Source organism: Aptenodytes patagonicus, chromosome 4, assembly GCF_965638725.1.
Source record: "Aptenodytes patagonicus chromosome 4, bAptPat1.pri.cur, whole genome shotgun sequence".
NCBI classification, from domain to species: domain Eukaryota; kingdom Metazoa; phylum Chordata; class Aves; order Sphenisciformes; family Spheniscidae; genus Aptenodytes; species Aptenodytes patagonicus.
The window spans coordinates 26,710,957-26,734,866 of record NC_134952.1 but is presented as its reverse complement, the minus strand read 5'-3'; the positions used below and the strand labels follow the sequence as shown (position 1 = coordinate 26,734,866).

The window sequence follows — 23,910 nt, the reverse complement described above, 5'->3', positions numbered from 1 at the left end:
TTGCAAGTAAAACTGTAACTTTCCACCTTGAGGACTGAAGCAATAGCAAAATGGATGAATTTCAAGGATACAATCTATGGTTAACCCATGCTGCAGCTTGCTTAATTTCTACTTAGCATTTCACTTTTCTTCAGTGCCCTGCACACTGTTGTAGCAGCCTGGATATTCACCTTCATACTCAATTTCAGTTAGTACCACACTAGCTGTTTTTCACAACAAATCCTTCCTGATTCCATACAATTGGTAAAAACCAAACAAAAACACTGTTGCTGAGCTCAGTTTCTTTCAAGAGTCAGTGATCCTGGTTCCCCCATTTGAGATGACTGCTTTTATTACTACAGCTGTAGCTATCTCCATACCCTTATTTCCTTTGTACAGAACCTCGAGGAAAAATGGCAGGCTATATTACACTGTTTCAGTGTAAGGATTAATTTAATTTCGGGTTCGTGCTTGAATTCTACCATGCCCTCCATATAACAAATGCATTTTTTTTTATTTACATAGCTGACAAACCTTTTTCATGCTATTCTGATAGACTTTTCAAGGTGCAACTCAGCTTGACCTTGCCAATTCTTGCTTCCTCCTTCATCCCTGGAGCAGTAACTAATATTTGACTGTACTGAAGTGATTATTCATCCAATTAAATCTGGAGTGTTTTCCTGCAATATTTCCCCTTAATGAGGATCACATAGGATAAAATTACTTAATTTTAGCAGCTCTAATAGAATAAATCCCTGGCCTCCACCATAATCATCTGAGCTGTCTCTAAAATGTTACCAACAGCAGAGTTCTCCAAAAGCATGCCTCTGACACCAATGATCTTAGCACAGAATTTATGAATCAACTTGTGATCTCACAACACAAGTTGATTTTCCAGAAGCACTTATTCTACAACGACCTCATTTACACTTCCATACCAAGTCTAAAATAGTATCACCTCCTGTTGATTCAGTGACAACTTGGTGACTAAACCACTGGGCTAGCAATTCCTGAAATATGAGCCATGCCATCACTAGCAGCATTAATTTCCATAATCTCAAAAAAGTTAAATTCTGTAATAATACAATTCCCACTAGCATTTCTCACCAACATGAAAATACTCCACCGACACCAAAATCCTTTTCTAGGAATCTAGAAGTCCAACACTATGCCAGCAGAACTTCCCATCATCACACCTGAAAATTATTTTGATCAAGACTGACAAAGAAAAAAAAAGAGAAAGGAGTGTTAATGCAACATATTACACAATGCATGATGCCATTCCCTTATCTTTTTTCTTCATATTCTAGTTGGATTATGCATAGCCTTTTTTTTCTTTTTAAATGTATCCCCTGCTTCACACTAGGGCTCTAGTCAAAACATTTGTCGTCTTTTAGACCATCCCAACTGCTGAGACTCTTTATGCATTGCTATAGTCATGCTTACCCAATTTTATTCTGCCTTGGGGAGATTAAACCCAAGTGTGGAGATTAAACTAAAAGTGTGAGGCAGAAAAGTTGGGGAAGATTCATATAAGGCACTTTCATCCATTACAAAATCCTTATCTCTAAGAAGAAACTCAAGGGAATCAATCCTTCCTGAAGAGTCATTCTGTGAGCATCTCCCAAAGATTGGACACTCAGTCACATTTATCACAGTAGCTATTGATCAATAATATTTTGACTTGTCTTTGCCCGCCTCCTCTTTAAAAAAAATAATCCAGAATTACATGACAGTGTAAATGTAAGTTTTATATCTGAATAGCTTCCTTGTATAGAACACACAACCCACTCCAGCAGAAACTTTGAAGACTAAGTTCTACCACTGTGAAGACTTTACCACACATGTCTTCTCCACTTCTACTAAAATCCTTTTAGAGAGCAGTTCTGGACCTTGTAATATTACTCTCAGCAGACAACAAGTTCTTCTGTTCTTATTATTCACCATAGTCTACAGGCCTTAACAAGGAGTCTCTCATTAGAGGGGCCTGCCTTCTTTCTGCAGTTAATCCACCCTTTCTCCTGAGTCTTCCCTGTCATCTCCTTCTTTCTTCTCCAATCTGCCTTTAAAAAAACTCTTATTTATGTGTTATTCGTGGCCTATTAGCCTCTTCACTAATCCAGTACCTCCACTCTTGGGGGAAAATAAATAAATAAAAAAATCAAAGTTTTCCTTCACAGAAAATAAAAAGCAAAAAGGGAGCCAAGACAAAACTATAACATCAACATCACAGGAGCATGTTAAGACAAGATGATAAAAATTGCGCTGTTCTTCTAAACATTTCTTTCCTGCATACAAAATACTATTTACTACATTTACCAAAAAAAAATTTCCAAGTTCGATCTTGAGATAAGTCTACTTCCTGAAGACTGAAGGTAAATTACTTTTTTTTTTTAGAAGTAGGAATTACAAGTGCATTGGAATTTTTTATGCTTTCCAAAAAGCCTCCAAATTCAAGTTACTTTGATAAGTAGGCCATCAGAAAAAAGTTAACCTCAAGTAATCAGCATAAAAACACCTATTATCAGAGCTAGCAATGTATGGATAGATACTGGTAGGTTTAACCAAAAATGCAAGAATAAGATGTTTTTAATTTTGTTTTTTAAATTACATGGCCAGCAGTTTTTGACATCGATGAACCCTCTTGAGTGGAAGGAAAAAACAAACAAGCAAACCCCCAACCCCCCCCCAAAAATCCCTCACACTTCCATGTCAGCCACAGCTACAAAACACATTATAAACTTAATACCGGATGATGATAGCAGACAAAAAAAAAAAGTTGAGGGAGGCTGTTCTAGAACAACCAGCTCTACTTACTCCCCCCATGACATTATCTTAACATTAGACCTTTGATCCCTGCATAATAAAATTACTCTAAAGAAATGAAACGGGCCAAATTCTCCACTATGCATCTATTAGCATACATACTACATTTTAAACTGTTGCAGTCAAAGCAAAAAAGGAAAAGAAATTAAGTTTATTAGCAATATTAATAGCTTCAGTTCAGCACGTTACTTTCTTAAAAAGAATAAAGTAGTATCAAAATGAATTATTACTTGTATGTTCTAAGTGTATCTGTCTCACCTTACATATTCAGCTACCACGTGCAAAATTCGTATCAAATATCTTTGGGTATAAATGCTGACATCGTAAACAAGTATTTATAAAAACAAGAAACAACACACACAAGCAAAAAACCACCCTACTTTAAACAGAGTTAGATTTGGAATTTAAAACCCAACGGTTACTTCTGAATAACTCTGTGCGTAAAAAAAAAGAAAAACCACGCAAAAACACAAAATCCCACTATTCCATACAGCAATTCACTACCTGCAGTCTGATTTTATAGGTCCTGTAACATGATTTTCCTCCATCTTAATAGGAACACTCTCTATACTGGATAAAGTACTACTATTTTCTGTCAATTTACTTTGTTTTTACAGAAAATAAAACTTACAGAAAACTCTAGAAACATGTATATTAAAAACCCCAAAAACCAACAGAAAAATCCTAACCTGAAAGAGACACACCTATAAATGATAAATGATATGTATAGATAAACAAATCTAGTTGCAATAAAAGCAGCTAAGCATTAAAACTCTGTAACCATTTAGTGCTTTAAGACTAGCAACTTACACATTAAGGAAAAGTTTTAAGAAGTGACAAAAATATTAAGAATGTACATGCCAAGTTTTCATCAAAGACTGAGGAATAAATTTGAAAAATTTCTCCAGAATTTTCTCAACCAAGGACAAAGTCCACTAGCTTGCGAGGGAGGGCATGCATTTGAAACAACATGTTTTCTATCACTAATTATTTCCCAATCACACAACAAAAAATTACTTTAAATTTATTTTTCAGACAGCATTTTTAAATTATTGTTTGATTCCTTTATGAGGTAAATTGGCAATAAACACTTTTTAACCTACCTAAAATCTAATCAAAGTTTAGTTACTTCTTCAATACAGCTACAATTTACAAATGTAAAGTAGGTACCTTTTGAACATCCAAACATTTTATACTGACACTATAAGGATCAATATTTAACAAGCCAAATTAAGTAAGAAATACTTCACCCTAGTCTGAAGCCATGCTAGCAAAATTAATCTATAGTACTATAAAGTTACTCATAAACTCATAAAACTCTTCTTACCCTCCCCCCGCATTTTATATTCTACCACAACAGTTCTACTCTACACCAAAATCTGGCATGAACATCTCAAGAGTTACAGAAAAAGATCATCTGATTGACTATCATAATGAAATCCATATAATGCTATTTTTGCAAAAGGCCATGAGTATTTCAAGTCAACATAAGCGTTGAGCAGAAAACTCTAACCTTTCAGTAGGAGTTTACTCCATTAAACAACTATTTAAATTAATAACTTAAAAACCAAAACCAAGTCCATTCTTATCTGATTTACCAACCCCTTGCAAATCTGTGGAAAAATATTCACAGTAATTTTGTTTTGCCATAATTGCCATGTTATTTTCATATACTCTTTTGCTATGATCCCATTAACTCTCTCAAGTTAGTCCAAATGTTTCAGTGCTCTCCACTGGTATGCCAGAAAGGGAGGATCCTAACAAAAGCTGACCTCTTAGGCTGCTGTCTAAGAAGTCAACTACCAGCCTCTCCTCTCATCTCTCTGGCTTTCTTTTCAAACCAACACTCCACCTTCTTAACCCTTTGCTACCCCAGAGTAGCTCAGGGTAAGTACATTGCATCTGCCTAGCTCACTCTTTTGCAAGAAATGGGAAAAACAACAAAAAGGCAGGATATATCACTCTACTAGGATACAAAGTGCAGGACACTGTCCTGCAGCAAAATGGCAAATTCCAGTTCAAAAACACTGACGTCTAAAACTGTTGATTCCCCCCCCACCCCCAGTCACAAAGGGCTATCAAAGCAAGAGGGAATAGTTCAATACTTCGGAAGTATTCCTTCAGACTCACTCTAGCTTAAAAGCTGGAATCAAGTGCATCTCCAGAGCCTGAGCTTATTATTAAGAAGAGAAGCAGAAATGTCACATAATTACCACAGTCACGGCTATGAAGTATACCCACCGCACTATCAGTTGAGATCAGCAGATCACATTTGCATTCTCAGAGAGCTCTTGCTGACCTTCAAAGCACAGAGCAACACTCATCTGTGAAACAATCAAGTGTATGGGGCAGGGGAGGAAAAGAGAGGAAACAAGTCCTGCCTAAAGCACATTAAAGAGCAGTTTTCCTAGATAAGAAAAGGTCAATACAAAGAAATGCATTTTCTTAAAACGCTCCAGCGTTCTTTGACCCTACTATCAATTTCAGTCTCGAAGTTCTTCCACATTTCACATTCTACTTCATCTCACTGTATTCACATGTATTTTCTAAAGTTATGTCTGTTTTAGTAAAAATGTGAGATTATTTTTGCATACTAATTTTTTCATTTACTAATCAATATACTATGTTACTAATATGTAACTTGTATTTTAATATATCTAAGGAGCTACAAATATGAATACTGTGTGAATTCTGTAGTACTGGTAATAGACTCAGACTAGAATTTTCATATTTATCACAGTTTTACTTATTGCATCTTGATAAGATTCTTTAATAAAATATCTTAACAAGAGACTAAACCTAGGCCAACCTTAATATTCTGTATTATTACACATGTTTACATACAAGAACAATACTGAGAGGGATTTTTTTTCCTGTCAGAACACAAAACATCTCAAATATTAAAAAAGTCTTCATTTTGCAAGAGTTAGACCTGGAGCATCACCAAGTTTTAGTAAAATTTTTTTTATTTAAGGTATCAAAATACCTATTCTTGCTGATGTTCAGCTGTTAAAAACATCACTCTACCAAAAAACGTAAGAGACTGTACTTCCACAGCAACTTAAGCCAGTCTAACAGCTGCAAAGGCCCTACTTTCCTCCTGGCCCTGGTAGAACTAATGTAAAGGAGGGGGCAGGATTTTGTGCAAGTGTTCATACAACTGCACAGCAAACGTCTGAATTAAAACTACCTTAGTAAGAAAGTCCTTTCATTTTAACCCAACTCCCTGATTTGATTCACCAAAACATTGCAAATAAGAGAAGGAGCACAAAAGTGGGAAGAGGAGACCCGGCTGCAGGAGGAATATGACACTGCTTCTTAGCACTGCCTTAGCACAACTTAAAAGAATTTTGAAACTTTAGCTCTAGTGTCTGTCTAAACTATTTCTGACAAAACCATTGCGTCAGTCACGGACACACAGAGGTGTAACTGACACAACTATGCTGGCATCAGCCCTAAGCGCAGTTATACAATCATTGCTTGTCTCACTAAGGGACAGTGTGGTTAAACTGGTAAAGCTATGCACATTAACAGCATACTTACATTCCCATACTGGTGTAAGGGCACCTACACAGTCATAAGCTATATCTAACTATGCAAGATATTTACAGTACCTAGGAGCATTAATCATGGGCAGGAGTTGCCCAAACCTAATCTGAGTGCCACTGAGATACTCAACATCAGAATGGGCACAGTGCAAGGGACTCCTGTTCTGGATAACCCTGTTCAGGAAAGCCTAAATGAACAAGCAATTTTGCAGGCATGCAAGATGCATTTTCCTTATTCTTTTTTATGCACAGTTCTGTCTTTGATGCAAAACTGAAAAACCCTGCAGACAAAACATGCTTTAATAATCAGTTTGAACCATACTTTGAATTAGTCATTCTATAAACACACAAAACCAGATTCTGCAGTCAATTCTGCAAGTCTACCCTACTTAGGTTGCTACTAATTCTACATATAAAGGAATCACAGGATTCAGTTCATTTTAAATTGATTATGCTTATTCACTCACAGTCCCAGAGCTTGAAGACTTGCAGAAATAGCTCAGAACAGTTTTTCTGTACTAGCTTCCCATATGGACATCCTTAGTCCAAAGTGGAAGGGCTTAACTAAACACCATGAAGGCTCCAAGAGTTTCCATAAAGGGAGCAAATACAACACAGCTACCATGATTTCCATTTATATATGCTACCTTATTTCACAATAGCCTCCTGTACTTAAACACATCCTAACATAGCAAAAACTTAAGACGACTTTCTCACAGTTCACTTTCAGCTAAAAATAAAAAGTGATATAAATTTGGCTTGAACTAAACTACCTATTTAAGTAAAACATGGACTAATGCATTTGTGGGGGTTTTTGCCCCTCCATAAAACACTGTACAAGCGTATTTTAGAATCTGAAGGCATGTCACCTTAAATCTTGATTTTCTAAAGTAACTAGATTTAAACAATCATTAGTCTTTCCTTTCCCAATGAACTGTTGGTCTTCCTGGCTAATAATGAATAGAAATTATGAAATAATGAATACAAATTAGTTTCCTACATGTCTTGTGACAACAGACAAAGGTAGACAGGATAGCCCCTAGTAGCATTCCAACAGAAGAATGATACACAGTATGAGCGCAGCTCTCTTAGACATAAGCATAGCCAAATTGGAGTTATACCGTATGACTGACTGAGTTTTATGGTGTCCAATAAAGCATAAGTGCTGAATGAAGCTTCTTCTGTAGCCAAGGATATTCACAACATTGCTGTCCTATGCAGACACTGTGACGACTAGAGAAGAGCAATCCATGGCCTTAGTACAATTCTGTTACAACATGCTACAATAACAGACACAGATCTGGTCCTCAAACAAGGCTTTTTTTGCTGCTCACAGAGGTGCTTTATTTATTACGCAGGTACTATTTTATGAAATACTCACGGCAAGCACATTCAAGTGCTGCCAATTCAAATATTACAAGTATTAACACTGATACAATCTGAAGGGAAAATGCTAGATAAGTCAGGAGTGCAAAAGTGGACTACGTCCCTAGAGCGCCTTATAGAATACTATTTCTCAAAATTCACACTCTTTGCCATAAAAGAACTAAAATGCTTATTTTCCTTATCTAAATTGCAGCAAAGTTTTACCTAGTTTGTCAGAGACAAAAAGATAGTGTGCATATTAATGATAAAGTTTAACCAAAAGCATTTTCTCAATTTAATACCAGCAGCATTTATTAGTGTAAAAGTGATGAAATATAGTAATGACAACAATCCTTACTAGGATTATGAAACAAGCTAGAAACCATTTAACAGGTGAATAACTTAAGAACTACACTAAGTACTTGCACTAGTTTAACAAGTTTAATGCAACTGAAAGACCATTAGACAACTCAGGATTGGACTGTTAACCAGCACTTTCTTGCGGTTTATAGTTACACAAGTTTACTATGCCAAAACATTACCTTTATTTAAATTTCATACTAAGTAAAGTGAACTAACCTTGGGACTCGTACACTTCTTTCCTATTAAAGCCAAACTCCTGGAAACAAGCACAGAAGAATGAATGGGAGACTGGGAAGGTTAAAGGATTGGCTAATTCTTACTATCACATAGGTCCATGAAGAGTTGTGGTCAGAGGGTACCATCTGGTAGCTGCGGCCTAACCCCTAATCCTAAACTGACTAACCCAGTCCTTCAACCAGTGACTGCTCTCTTTCCTCAGTTTAAGAGATTACCAAAGACAACCAAGTGAGCCTGACTCCAATGGAGACCAAGGGTTTTTTTTTTTCTCTGTTTTCCACTTACTCCCAAAATCTTTAGGATTCTGCCAGCTGATATGTAGACCATTCACTAGAAACCTGGACTCAACTGGATACATGTTAACATGAAAAAATGCCACTAACTGAACACAGGAATGAGCAATAGATCTTGCCTTCCCTGCACAAATATTCCCACTACCAATACTTGGCCAACTCATAGGTTTGATCAAATGATCACTAAGATTTTATGTTAAGTATTTTGAATCACAGATTTAAGTAATATTCATAATACTAGTGCTTATTAGTATCTACATAATACTGATCTTAAAAGTGCAATGGTATTATATTCATAGAACTTGAAAAACAGCTACATGGTTCAGATAAACAGGTGTAAAACTACAAGTAAACTAGTAATTCAGAAAGATCACCTTGGAAGTGAGAATAATAAGCAGGTTTCTTAAAACTTCCTAGTAAATGCTTTTTGTTTTGAGCCTACTATTCTTTAGTTATGTCACGGTTTAACCTGGCAGGCAGCTAAATACCACACAGCCGTTTGCTCACTCCCCCCACAGTGAGATGGGGGGAGAGAATCAAAAAAGAAAAGGTAAAATTTGTGGGTTGAGATAAAAATTTAATAGAACAGAAAAGGAAGGGAAAATAATAATGATGATAAAAGAATATACAAAACAAGTGATGCACAATGCAATTGCTGCCCACGCTCTGACCAACGCCCAGCCAGTTCCCAGACAGTGGGCCCCCAGTCAACTTTTCCCCCAGTTTATATACTGAGCATGACATCATACGGCATGGAATATCCCTTTGGCCAGTTTGGGTCAGCTGTCCCAGCTGTGTCCCCTCCCAACTTCTTGTGCACCTCCAGCCTACTCGCTGGTGGGGTGAGAAACAGGAAGAGTCCTTGACTAATGCAAGCACTGCTTAGCAACAACAACATCAGTGTGTTATCAATGTTATTCTCATACTAAATCCAAAACACAGCACTGTACCAGCTACTAGGAAGAAAGTTAACTCTATCCCGGCCGAAACCAGGACAGTATCCACTCCTTATTCTATACCATCTACATCATGCCCAGGTCCCCACACTTTCCAATACATCCCAATTAAATCACCACCTTTCCTGTCTTTTTATATATATACATGCACAGATATCATTCCCTTAGTCTATGGGCCATTCCTCTAAAATGTTTGTTGTGTTCATTTAGTCTATGACTTTGGGCTCCATCTGTCATTAACAGTCCTTCAGGGCAGGAGAGATGGTGTGTGGTGTTGCATTGTCACATGCTGAAGCCAGTTCTGGTTCCATCACCGCTGCACTTTGCTTGGTTTCATCAAAATTCATTCTTCATTAATCTGGGTGATTCTTACTGTGATACTGTTGATATGGCATACAGCCACCATAGAAGTGATGATATACAGTATTATGTAACAATTAACATCATACAATTCAAATAATTGGCTATTCTCACCCAAAATCAAATCCCCTTGAGGTACACATCAGACTTCCCCATCCTTTCACATTACCCAACAAGTACACACAGGTCCTTGAGCAAAAGCAATCCCACGGATGGGTTTGCTTTTGCCTGAGGCAGCGTTTTTTTTTTTTTTTTTTTATGTGCACTACAGGGACTTTATCCCCTGCCACAGCACGTAAAAGTTTTGTTTGGGCAGGGCCAGCTCAATTGGCAGATCCCCTAGTGTTTACTAACCAGCTGGCTTTTCCTAAATGTGTGTCCCAGTGTTTGAACGTCCCAGCACCCATTGCTCTCAGTGTAGTCTTTAACAGTCCATTGTATCATTTGATTTTCCTGGAGGCTGGTGCATGATAGGGGATGTGATACACCCAGTCAATGCCATGCTCTTTGGCCCAGGTGTCTATGAGGTTGTTTCGGAAATGAGTCCCGTTGTCTGACTCAATTCTTTCCGGGGTGCCATGTCACCCTAAGACTTGCTTTTCAAGGCCCAGGATAGTGTTCCAGGCAGTGGCATGGGGCAGAGGATACGTTCCTAGCTATCTGGTGGTTGCTTCCACCATTGTAAGCACAGGGCACTTGCCTTGGCGGGTTTGTGGGAGTGTGATATAATCAATCTGCCAGGCCTCCCCATATTTATATTTCAGCCATCGTCCTCCATACCAGAGAGGCTTTAACCACTTGGCTTGCTTGACTGCAGCGCATATTTCACATTCATGGATAACCTGTGCAATGGTGTCCATGGTCAAATCCACCCCTCAGTCACTGTGTGTTGCATCTCTTCCTTGATGGCGTGAGGTGTCATGGGCCCATTGGGCTGTAAGTAATTCACTCTTACATTGCCAGTCCGGATCCACCTGAGCCACTTCAAACTTAGCAGCCTGATCCACCTGCTGGTTGTTTTGATGTTCTTCAGTGGCCTGACTCTTGGGTACATGAGCATCTACATGATGTACTTTTACAACCAGGTTCTCCACCCGGGCAGCAATATCTTGCCACAATGCAGCAGCCCAGATGGGTTTGCCACTGCGCTGCCAGTTGCTCTGTTTCCATTGCTGCAACCACCCCCACAGGGCATTGGACACCATCCATGAGTCAGTATAGAGGTAGAGCACTGGCCACTTTGCTTGTTCAGCAATATCTAAGGCCGGTTGGATGGCTTTCACCTCTGCAAACTGACTCGATTCACCTTCTCCTTCAGCAGTTTCTGCAACTTGTCCTATAGGACTCCACACAGCAGCCTTCTATCTCTGATGCTTTCCCACAAGACGACAGGACCCATCAGTGAACAGGGCATATTGCTTCTCATTTTCTGGCAGTTTATTATACATTGGGGCCTCTTCAGCACACGTCACCTCCTCCTCTGGTGATATTCTGAAATCTTTGCCCTCTGGCCAATCCATGATCACTTCCAAGATTCCTGGGCGATTGGGGTTTCCTATTCAAGCCCATTGTGCGATTAGTGCGACCCACTTACTCCACGTAGCATCAGTTGCATGATGTGTACAGGGGACCCTCCTTCTGAACATCCAGCCCAGCACCGGCAGGCAGGGTGCCAGGAGGAGCTGTGCTTCAATACCAACCACTTCTGAAGCAGCTCAAACCCCTTCATAAACTGCCACTATCTCTTTTTCAGTTGGAGTAGAGCAGGCCTCGGATCCTCTGTATCCCTGACTCCAAAACCCATGGGGTCGACCTCAAGTCTCCCTGGTGCTTTCTGCCAGAGGATCCAAGTAGGGCCATTCTCCCCGTCTGTGGTGTAGAGCATATTTTTTACATCTTGCCCTACCCGGACTGGCCCAAGGGCTACTGCATGAACTATCTCCCATTTAATTTGTTCAAAGGCTTGTCGTTGCTCAGGACCCCATTTGAAATTGTTCTTCTGGGTCACTTGATAGAGAGGGTTTACAATCAGGCTGTAATTTGGAATATGCATTCTCCAAAAACCCACGACGCCTAAGAAAGCTTGTGTTTCCTTTTTACTAGTTGGTGGAGCCATTGCTGTTATTTTGTTGATCACATCCATTGGGGTCTGATGATGTCCATCTTGCCATTTGATTCCTAAAAACTGGATTTCCTGTGCAGGTCCCTTGACCTTACTTTGTTTTATGGCAAAACTGGCTTTCAGAAGGGTTTGGACTATTTTCTTCCCTTTCTCAAAAACTTCTTCTGCTGTGTTGCCCCATATGATGATGTCATCAATGTATTGCAGGTGTTCAGAGCTTCACCCTGTTCCAGTGTAGTCAGGATCAGTCCACAGCAAATGGTGGGGCTGTGTTTCCACCCCTGGGGCACTCGGTTCCAGGTGTACTGAAGGCCTCTCCAAGTGAAAGCAAACTGTGGCCTGCACTCTGCTGCCAAAGGGAATGAGAAAAACATTATTAGCGATAATCAGTTGTGGCATACCACTTGGCTGCCTTTGACTCCAGTTCATACTGGAGTTCTAGCATGTCCAGCACAGCAGCGCTCAGCGGCAGCCTGACTTCATTCAGGCTACAATAGCCTACGTTAGCCTCCACTCTCCATTAGGCTTTCGCACTGGCCATATAGGACTGTTAAAGGGTGAGCGAGTCTTGCTGATCACTCTTTGGCTCTCCGGTCAACGAATCGGCTTATAGATGGGAATCAGGGAGTCTCAGTTGGTGCGATATCGTCGCTAGTGCACCGTTGTGGTAGCAATTGGCACCTGTTGGTCTTTGACCCTCAGCAACCTCACAACAGAGGGGTCCTCCAAGAGACCAGGCAAGGTGGACAGCTGTTTAATTTCCTCCGTCTCCAAGGCAGCTATACCAAAAGCCCACCAGTACCCTTTTGGGTCCTTGAAATACCCTCTCCTGAGGTAGTCTATGACAAGGATGCACGGAGCCTCTGGGCCAGTCACAATGGGGGGCTTTTGCCACTCATTCCCAGTTAGGCTCACCTCAGCTTCCAATAGTTAGCTGTCGGGATCTCCCCCGTCACTCCAGAAATACAGATGGGTTCTGTCCCTATATAGCTGGATGGCATTAGGGTACACAGTGCACCGGTGTCTATTAGAGCCTTATACTCCTGTGGGTCTGATGTGCCAGGCCATCAAATCCACACAGTCCAGTAAACCCGGTTGTCCCTTTCCTCCACCTGGCTGGAGACAGGGCCCCTCTAAGTCCTCATCACAGTATTCGTTACTCACTTCTTGTAAATACGAGTCAGAAGTCTCTTCATTAAGATCAGAAGTGAGATCAGCCCTTCTGCTCTGTCTGGGGAACTGCTCACTGGAAACTGGAGCAGCAATTTTCCTGGTAGAACCCCCTTTTGTGATTGTTTTTCCTTGCAACTCACATACCCATGCCTCTAGGGCTGAGGCAGATTTTCCATCCCACTTCCTCATGTCCTCTCCGTGGTCACACAGGTAAAACCACTGAGTGACCTGTGGTGTGTACCCTCTACATCCTCTCTCTTGAGCAGAACACTGACTCCTAATAGTTGAGATACTGGTCCATACAGGTGGAGAGCAGGACCTATCCTCTTCGAGTTGCTGGACCTTCCGGGACAGTTTCTCCACAGTCGAGGCAACAGAGGAAGAGATACTTCCTTCATATTCCTGGAGTTAGCCAGCCAATTCATCCACCGCTGGTCCCTCTTCAACTTTCCAGGTCAGTATTGCCAATGAGTTGGCATATGATGATGGTGTGCTCCATACAAACTTCCGCCACATGGGTTGCATGCACCTGACTTCATCTGGATCTTTGGATAACTGCTCATTGTCCAGGTCATCATAAATCACCTCCAGCACGGCTAATTCCCTCAAGTACTGGATACCCCTCTCCATGGTGGTCCACTTGCCTGGATGACATATAACATCTTCCTTGAAGGGATACCTTCAAGGTATACCCAAGGTACCAAGAGGCTGTGGGCTTGTGCCCCTTTTCCAATTGCTTTGTCAATGCCCCCTTCCCTAGAAAGGGATCCCAGCTGCTTGGCTTCCCTACCCTCTAACTCCAGGCTACTGGCCCCATTATCCCAGCATCGGAGCAGCCAGGTGACAATCTACTTGCCTGAATGACAGCTGAAATCTTTTTGCAGCTCACTCAGGAATAGGGGTCAGGTGGTTACCATCTCATTTACAGGTTCTGCCTCTTCCTCCTCCTCTTCTCATGATGGCCCTGGTTCAGAGTAGCCTGCCTCATCCACTCCTTCCTCCTTCCCCTTCTTAGTAGGAGTTTCTTCCTTTACTAAACAAGCTGACTTTCACATCTAACATTTCTTCCTGTGTATAGGGGCAACTGACACCAGCACGAATTGGTTCTCTGGTTCAGTTGCCATGCCTGTCACCAGGGCTGGAGTAGCTGCAGGGCCTGTCATTTTGTCATCAGATCCAGAGACTTTCTCTTCTCCTCCTTGAGGGTACTGAACAGTGTTGAATAGGGCTCGGTAGGCATGGGCCAGGCCCCAGGACGGTGCAGCGATTTGTGTCTCTCTGGAATTGCCAGGGTGACAGCATACTTTTTCCAAATACTTCACTCAATTTTCAGGATTCTGCAGTTGTTCAGGGGTGAAGTTCCAAAACATTGGAGGAGCCCACTGTCCTAGGTAGTTGCTCATACTAACCCACACACCCTGCCACTCATAACTATCCAGCCTCAGGGCAGATCTCCAGGTGGTATTCTTAAATTGTTGTTTAATCTTAAATAAGACCTGAAACACATTCAGGAGACACAGCAATAGGCACATGCCAGTCTGAACATCCCAAGAATATCCAAAATTCTCAAGAGCTATTGTAAGTAGCCTGGAGGAGAAGGGGAAGGTGAAGGAGCAGAGGAAAGCGTCCCCCCTTGTCTCCCCCATAAATTGGTTCTCCAAGGAGAAAAGGTAAAGAGTGTAATTACTAATAGTTTCCAAGAGATGGTTCCTGAAGCATGGAGATGACAGCAATGCTGAGTACAAATATTTACCAGCTTAGTCTCACGACCAGTAATTTTATCATAAGCCAGTGTTACACAGTACAGCAAGATGACAACCTTAATCCAGCCCCCTGAGATGATAAACAGCAGAACAGGAAACATATACTGCAATAAGGTGTTACATCACACAAGTCTGAGAACAAGCACAACTCTGAGAGCAAATAAATTAACATTGTGATGAGTAACTATTAACCAGTGTAATGAACGCTTATAACAAATTTGCCTTAACACGCTCTGGTCAGATCTGTCATTATCTCAACCCTTCAAGCCCCACACGTTGGGCACCAAAAAGGACTGTCATGGTTTAACCTGGCAGGCAGCTGAACACCACACAGCCATTTGCTCACACCCCTCCCCACAGTGGGATGGGGGAGAGAATCAGGGGAAAAAAAGAAAAAGTAAAATTTGTGGGTTGAGATAAAGACAGTTTAATAGGACAGAAAAGGAAGGGAAAATAATAACAACAACGACGATAAAAGAATATACAAATTAAGTGATGCACAATGCAGTTGCTCACCACCCGCCAACTGATGCCCAGCCAGTTCCCGAGCAGCGGTCACCAGCCCCGGCCAACTCCCCCCAGTTTATATACTGAGCATGACATCATATGGTATGGAATATCCCTTTGGCCAGTTTGGGTCAGCTGTCCTGGCTGTGCCCCCTCCCAGCTTCTCACTGGCAGGGCATGAGAAGCTGGAAAGTCCTTGACTAGTGTAAGTACTACTTAGCAATAACTAAAACATCGGTGTGTTATCAACATTATTCTCACACTAAATCCAAAACACAGCACTGTACCAGCTACTAGGAAGGAAATTAACTCTATCCAAGCCGAAACCAGGGCAAGTTAACAAAAGTGACTTATGGACAAACTCGTTTGAAGGCAAAGATCTACAGATCCATTCTGCATTATTTTCCAGTACAAACTGGAAGATATAACCAAACACGCCATAGGTGGAATTAAGAAAACCAAAGATGCACAGTAATGGCATTTCAGTATCCTTTTTATATAATTATAGGAAACAGGTCTAAACCTCGTCTTGCCTAAAGTCGTAGGCATGGCTTGAAATACACAGTAGACAAAATTCTTTTTTGGCAATTTTTTTTCCCCAGTGTCTAGTCAGAATTTCCCATGTTCCAGCTTGTGTCTGTTGCCTCTCATCCTATCCCTGTGCACTTCTGAGACAAGTCTGACTCTTCTCCAGAGCCTCTCATTAGGTATTTGTGGATGACAGGAAGATGCCTCTTCAAACAGTTCTCTCAACAGCATCAGTTCTCTCACCCTCTCCTCACACATCATGTGCTCCAGTCCCTTAACCACCTTGATGGTGTTCTGCTGGGCTCACTCCAGTATACCAATGTCCTACACTGGAAAGCCCAAAACTGGACACAGTACATGAGATATGGTCTCATAAGCATGGAATAGAGGCTAAGAACCACTTCTCGCAACCCACTGACTACATTCTTGCTAATGCAACCCAGTATGTGGTTGGGCTTCTTTGCCACAAGAGCACTGCTGAATCATGTTCAACTTGCTCTCCACTAGGTCATACAGGTCTTTTTCTGCTAGCCTGCTTTGTTTCCAGTCAGTCTCAAGTCTGTATGTACTGATGCATGGTGTTATTTCCTCCCAGGTGCAGGACTTGGTACCTACCTCTGTTGAGCTTCAAAAGGCTCCTGTCAGCCCCTTCATTTCTCCAGCCAGTAGAATCATAGAATCATTAAGGTTGGAAAAGACCTCTAAGATAATCGAGTCCAACCATCAACCCAACACCACCATGCCCACTAAACCATGTCCCTAAGCGCCTCATCTACTCATCTTTTAAATACCTCCAGGGATGGTGACTCAACCCACTTCCCTGGGCAGCCTGTTCCAACGTTTAACCACTCTTTCAGTAAAGAAATTTTTCCTCATGTCCAATCTAAACCTCCCCTGGTGCAACTTGACGCCATTTCCTCTCATTCTATCACTAGTTACTTGGGAGAAGAGACCAACACTCACCTCGCTACAACCTCCTTTCAGGTAGTTGTAGAGCACCATAAGGTCTCCCCTGAGCCTCCTCTTCTCCAGGCTAAACAACCCCAGTTCCCTCAGCCGCTCCTCATAAGACTTGTGCTCTAGACCCTTCACCAGCCTCGTTGCCCTTCTCTGGACACGCTCCAGCACCTCAACGTCCTTCTTGTAGTGAGGGGCCCAAAACTGAACACAGTATTTGAGGTGCAGCCTCACCAGTGCCAAGTACGGGGGCATGATCACTTCCCTAGTCCTGCTGGCCACACTATTTCTGATACAGGCCAGGATGCCATTGGCCTTCTTGGCCACCTGGGCACACTGCTGGCTCATGTTCAGCCGGCTGTCGACCAGCACCCCCAGGTCCTTTTCCTCTGGGCAGCTTTCCAGCCACTCTTCCCCAAGCCTGTAGCGTTGCATGGGGTTGTTGTGGCCGAAGTGCAGGACCCGGCACTTGGCCTTGTTGAATCTCATACAGTAGGCTGGCTATGATCCCTTTGCGTAGCAGCCCCACGGTCCAATGCACTGACACCCCACCACCACCACTGGTTTATCATATGCAAGCCTTCTGAGAGGCTGAACAGAGATTGGTACCAATATAATAATGCCAGTTTAAAAGTTCTCATCTTTACGCCTTTAACTTTACGCCTTTTAATTAACTAGGCACACTCTAGCTTTATTCACACAAACAGTCCCACTGCACTCACTAAACCTCTACTGACTTCAATGAGACTGTTCTTATGAATCAAAAGTTAAGCATACGTATTAGCAGAAAATGGACACTGTTCAAAAAAATCTGTTGCTGATTCAGGAGCCATAATAGAAGACATCTCATTCTTATATATCTGCATTGGTTCTACATGATAAATGGGAAGAAAAACAAGCATCCACAATTTCCAACAGGCCCTTCTAGTAACACCAAAGCACAATTACTACTGAAAGTTTCCATCTTAGTGAATTCAACTTCTAGCACCCAAGACTGCCCAAATATAAACAAAGTAATGAAGTTTTTCTGAGCCTGAAGATTACATGCTTATGGCTTTTCCAAACAGTAAGAAAATTTCAGAGATGCCACTTAGCATCTTACTATGAACTGACACAAATCACAAGACCACTAAAGGCAATGATAAAAGCAAACATGAGAGCTACTCACTAGAACTCTAAAAGCCTAAGAAGGGACATGGTGTGGCAGACTACTGTTACTCGTCCCTTCTCCCTTTCTCCTGTAAATCACAAAAACACATCGCAGACTCCAAAACAAATACCCACTTCCTTCTTGGAAATGAAGTACTACAAACTTTGCCATGAACCTACTATGTCAGCTTGAATGCTATTTTGGATTCAAGCAAGTTACAAGTTTTAAGTGCTACTTCAGATATCTGCTCATGCAGATATTCATATTCCATAACTGCAGTTGAGTTTAATTTATTCTCAGCTCTATCTGGGTTTACCTCCCATGCAGATAAACCCCTCCCTCTTGATATTCCTAAGAGAAGAACATTTTGTGGTAGAGATACCAGCAACTCTCTTCTTGCTAGGAAGAAGCTATGTTTCCCAATGTTTTACCTTCAGTACCAGAGTAGTGGTTTCACTATAAGGTATCTACTAGCCTCTGACTTACAGATGGCCAGAAAACACCTTACATTTCTACATGATAAAAGAAACTGGATGGCCAATTAAACGTTGAATCCTTCAATGCTAGCATAATATAATTTCTTTAAAGCGTAACACCAATGCTCTATTAAAATATGAAAACAAGTCACACATTGTTTAACATACCTGATGAACCACAACCACTGCTCAGCATCAGCCTTTAAGTGACCACAAGATTTTTCAACATGTTTCTATTCATTGTTAAATGCCAGACAGATTTTTCCTCTCATAAGATAGCTGCTTACAAATAGAGAGCAGGTAAGGATTTGGCTACCCGCTGCAGCATTCCGGTAACGCTATTCTGAAATAATACCAGCTAACCTTCACAAAAGCCTTCTCTCACTTATCAACAGTGGGATACTATTCTCCCTCCACCTATTTATTGGTTTCTCCATCATGCTGCAGCTTCATACTTTTGTCCAAAATGTGTTTTGCAGCTTTAGAATTTCAGCCCCTAAAACCAACAAGATAACAGATTAGTGAAATGACAGAACAAGAAAAGAGATAAAGTTGAGCAACTGATGCCTTGCCTAGACTAGGATTTGGAGTATGATCTGATTTAATGTACTGCTTACTCATTTTAGAATTTTAATACAACCATAGTACAGTACCCTTAACACATATTTAACCAGTCAAGTTACTACCTAGACTAACTTAACAGCTTCATCTTTGTTAAAGATGCAGTACCTCATCTACCTTAGAATTTTAAAGCTTTTTCCACACACAAAGGCAAAAAGTTTTATTTAAATCATACTTTGGAGAGCACTCCTGATGAAGAAATTGTTGTTAGTTTCATGTATTTAATTCAAATATTAAAGATGCAAAGTTACATGGACCTCTCAAACACACAATATCCCACTTAAGTTAATGTGTAGGCCCTATAATAAAACTAGAAATAATAAAGCAAGCAGAGCAAAAACACTTCTGTTGCTCAAGTGTGAAAAGACTTCAAATGCTTTTTCAAAATATGCAAGAAGCCCCAGACTCAACTTCAAAGAATTAAGAATCCTTCATCTCTTATCTGTAAACCAGAGAGCAAGATAGTCTAAAATTCACATTTTAGTGATTTCCCAGAAATGCCACTTAAGTCAAGGAAATAGGAAGCACTAAGTAATATCAAAAGTATATTTAGTCATGACTAGTAAGGATCCATAGCATCCTTCTTGTCCAAGGATCCATACATCATTAACATACTTCAAATGCAGAAGGAATTAACTGCCATCCAGCTGCTCCCTTTTAAAAACATTTCTGGTTCCACCACTCTATTTCAGCCCAAAGGTGAGTACTAGAAGACAGAGAACAAACCTCCTATGTACTTTTTCCAAGTGTGCCTGCCCTCTCCTTCAGGCATTTGTACTCTTACTGAATCTGCAAGGAAACAGGGGGGCTGCTCTTCATATTCAGGTGTAGCTCAAAGTATCAAATCAAGAATAATTTAAATGCAGATAAAGTGACCCACTTTGCCTTCAGAGAGGGACTTAAAACTTCTAAATAACAAATCTAGCATCACCATTCATGAAAAAAAGTTTTTCTTTTTTTTTTTAAAGGAACAAGGTTTAATAATCATTTTAGTACACAAACCACATAGAAAAAAACCTTTTTTTTTTTCTCTGTGATTTGTAGTATTTAGTTATACCTCCATTCACCATCTCACTCCATATGTTTTCATGCTCAGTGGTACTGACACCATAGTTTGACTGCCTTTGAATGTACAAACATTCACAAAAAACTTTGCAACTTAGACAACCATTAAGTAATGCTGAAATTTTGCATTCAAGACAGGGGAGTTAGTATATTCTGTAAACAGCAATTTTATACATACAGCTATATCAGTGTAACACTCATACGTAGCTTGCTAATGGCAGGAAAAAGAAGAAATATCAAACTTTTCTGTATTGTAATTTTAAAATTCCATTAATTTTCATTTCATAAGAATTGCAGTCTTATTTCTGGGAAGCTTTAGGCAGCTTAAAGCTATTTCATAATATTATTTATTTCCAACATTCTGTACTGAGCCCTTCAATGCATAGACTAAACAAACAGGAACAGTGAAAAATGTGCTCACTAGATCCAGCCTTTACAGTAAGAAAATTTAGCATGGATCTCCCCCAAAACCTATGTAAGTTAAGGTTTCTTTTTTTCTACATAAAGCAAAGGGAAAGGGTCTTGAAGCCTTTAGACAGCACTTTCAAATAAAGACTTCTTCGTTCCCACAATATCAGCTCTTTATATGGGGTACAAGGTCTAGATTTTCTAGCTTTGGTATAAAGGTATCCACCTAGAAATTTCTCTTAGTTTACATGCAATTCTGTATTCGCTGTGCAACAGCTTGGCAAAATCAGCCTGGGCTCTGAAGGCAGCTGTAAAACAAGGCCCTTACATTTTTCTAGGGGCTAGTTCAAGCTGCATAGCAACAATGCTGTTAGCACACAATTTAAAACCACATCAACTACTGCTACCCTAAACACGTTTTCCTTAAGTCATTAGTATCTTTCAAAAATTATCCTCTCGATTTTTCCTCTGTGAATATGTCCAGATTTCTAAAACACCCGCTTTAAGAGTTACATAGTCACATTAATATTTCACAAGCATCTAACCTGCAACATCATCCCAAGTAGGACGACAATGACGACACAACCATTAAAACCTATCTGGCTGACGTCCACCAACTCAGCTACAGACACAGCAAAAGCTGTACTGATACAACCCTGCAAACGCTGCTACCTATTCCCCTAAACTGATCAGAACTTCTTTAACGTCCCCCTGAAAGTAGTCAGCTTCTCCTACTGACCGCCACATACCTCAAAACATACTGTTCGGGAAATGAGGTAACATGATTGAAATGAGTGAGGCTTTAAAAGCATCCACCTGAAGGTGAGTAAGCCTGTAGTGGAATAAAGGAAGTTCTGTATTAAAGTAACCTAAATAAATAGGGATTTACTTGCAACCCTTTAAAAAAAAAATAAAAACCACACTCTGCAGCCTCAGGCACTGGCTGACCGGAGGGACGAGCTAAAGGGGATGTGAGATCACGTACCCCCCATCTCAGCCTCACCAATTCGCTTCATCACCTCCTGGCCCCCACGAAGGAGCCTCTCCCCGGCAGAGAGGCGCGTGGGCCTGGCCGCGCGCGGGCGGCGGCACTCACGCGCGTGCGGAGGGACGCGGGAGGGCGCGGGCCGGGGGCGCCCGGCGCCGGGCAGGCCCCACCCCACCCCGCAGCCTCCGGCCTGGCAGCGCGCTCCCGGCCATCAGCCGCCCGCCGCGGGCGGCGGGGACCCTCACCGGGGGCCTCTTCGGGCCGCGCCCCCCGCCGCCGCACTTCCTGGGCCCGGCCCGCCGGCCCCGCTCCCCCTCGGGCCGCCGGCGGCTCCCGCTGCCCGCTGGGGGAGGGGCTCCGCGGCCCCCTCCTCCCCGCTCCCGGCGGCTGGCGGGTCCCGTCTCCCCGAGAATCGCCATTCCCCTCCCCGAGGCCATGGGACGGGCCCACCCCCAGCGCGGGGAGGTGGGGCCGAGGGGGAAGCGGGGTCCCCGCGCAGGCCGGCGGGGAGCCCGCACCTTCCCCCGCTGCCCACACTCACAGACAGACACACCGGAGAAGGGTGGCGGCGGCACGCTAGGGGGAGAGGGGAGAGGCTCTGACCTCCTCGCTCTTCAGCACCTCCTTGAACTCCCGCTTGATCCTCTGCACCGCGATGTTAGCCATCTCCGCAGCGAGCACCCACTCGCCGCTGCCTCCGAGCCGGGCCCAGCGAGCTCCGCCGCCTCTCTCGCTAAATAACTCCCGGCCCCACCAAAATGGCGCCCGTGCCGAGCATGCGCGCTAGGGCAGCGGGCTCTGCCGCCGCCGCTCAGGAGGGGCCGCCGTGTGCGCGGAGCGGAGCGGGCACCGGGGCTCCCCGACGGTGGGGGTCGAGTGCTGGCCGGCGGGGGCAGCGGCATGCGCTCTCGGCCTCCTCCTCTCCGCTGCCCCCGAGGGAAGGATACCGCTGCCTCCTGAGGAGGTGCGGAGGTTTCGCGCCGCTCGCCGCCCGCCCCGGGAGACGCCTGCCTGCCTGCCTGCCTGCCGCCGCTCGCCGTGTCATGGGCCGGGCCGGTTCCCAGCGGCGCCTGGCGAGAGCGTGAGGAGAAACGTGTGCAGGCAGAGCCCTGCCACCGCCCCCCGCCGCTGGCGGGCCCCGGGGCAGAGTTAAGGCGGTTGTGTTGTCATGGCTCCCGCCGCGGGCAGCGCGGCCATCCCGGCCCGGCCTTGTACCCTCAAGGCGCAGCAGGGGGGAGCCTTGAGGCACAGGGCCGGGGAAGGGGGTGAAGGAGTGCCGTCGGAGGGCTGAGCCGGCAGCTGGGCTGGGCTTGGCTGCGCTGGGCTGGGTCGGGCCGGGCCGGGCCGGGCTGGGCGGGGGGTCCGAGGTAGCAGAGGAGAAGTCTGAGGTGTCCCTGAGGAAACAGCTGGCTCAAGGAGCAGCTGACATGTCTTCTGGTGAAGTCCCTGAGCAAAAATAACCACGGGGGGGGTCACGTGCCTTGAGCATCTGCTCAACCTGCCCATACAGCAGTTCCCATCTATTTTTTTTCCCCTTACGCTCACTGGAGAAAACTGCAGTTCCTTGCACATCTCTCTCCTGGCCCAGCTCCTTGCCCTCTTCCCACCCTCGCCCTTCCGTTGGAGATGCTGCTGCCTCCTCACACGGGACAGGGGGGAACTTACAGGCCCGGCAGGCCCAGGAGCAGGGAACTCTGAGGAGGCAGTGTAAGGAACGGTTTCTTTTTATGGATTCTGCTACAAGATTTTAAAAGTAGAGTAAAAGGTGAATGTCAGTCCTGTCTAATGGACTGTTACATTTTATTGCAGAAGCAAACACAGCAAGTCATAGATGTTGCTCAGTCTAGAAAACTGAAATAGGATACCAGTAACCATCCCTGCTAGCCTGAGGTCCGCAAAATACGGTATGGTATGGAAGAGCATAGATAGGTTTTCAGAGGGGAACATGAGATTGCATTTACAACTGTTGTTTATTCAGGAACTAGAGGCTTTCGAGACATTAAGGTCTACAGAAAGATTTTAAAGTGCCTCCTCTTAACAGTGCAGTGCAGGACAATGTACAACATAGATATTTATCTCAATAAATATCTACTTCTGGTATGGCTGTCATCTGCAAGTGCTGTTTATTTATCTCCATTAGTATACACACCATTTTGACTATTACATACACAATAAAGAAAGTATAGGCCCAACCAATAAAAAAAAATCTCGCGACTATATACAGA

The 23,910-nt window shown here is 43.0% G+C and overlaps 1 protein-coding gene across 2 annotated transcripts in view; it reads right to left on the bottom strand.

Moving 5' to 3' along the window:
• The window catches only part of UBE2K (ubiquitin conjugating enzyme E2 K), a 49,105-nt gene extending 26,194 nt beyond the window's left edge, over positions 1 to 22,911 (bottom strand). The window contains exon 1 of one of the 2 annotated variants that reach the window (XM_076336120.1): positions 22,289 to 22,911. In XM_076336120.1, coding sequence (XP_076192235.1) covers positions 22,289 to 22,351 — 63 coding nt within the window. In that variant the 5' untranslated portion in view covers positions 22,352 to 22,911. The remainder of the gene's footprint in view (positions 1 to 22,288) is intronic. The other variant, XM_076336119.1, reaches the window with a different exon arrangement.
• Between the last annotated feature and the right edge of the window lie 999 nt (positions 22,912 to 23,910).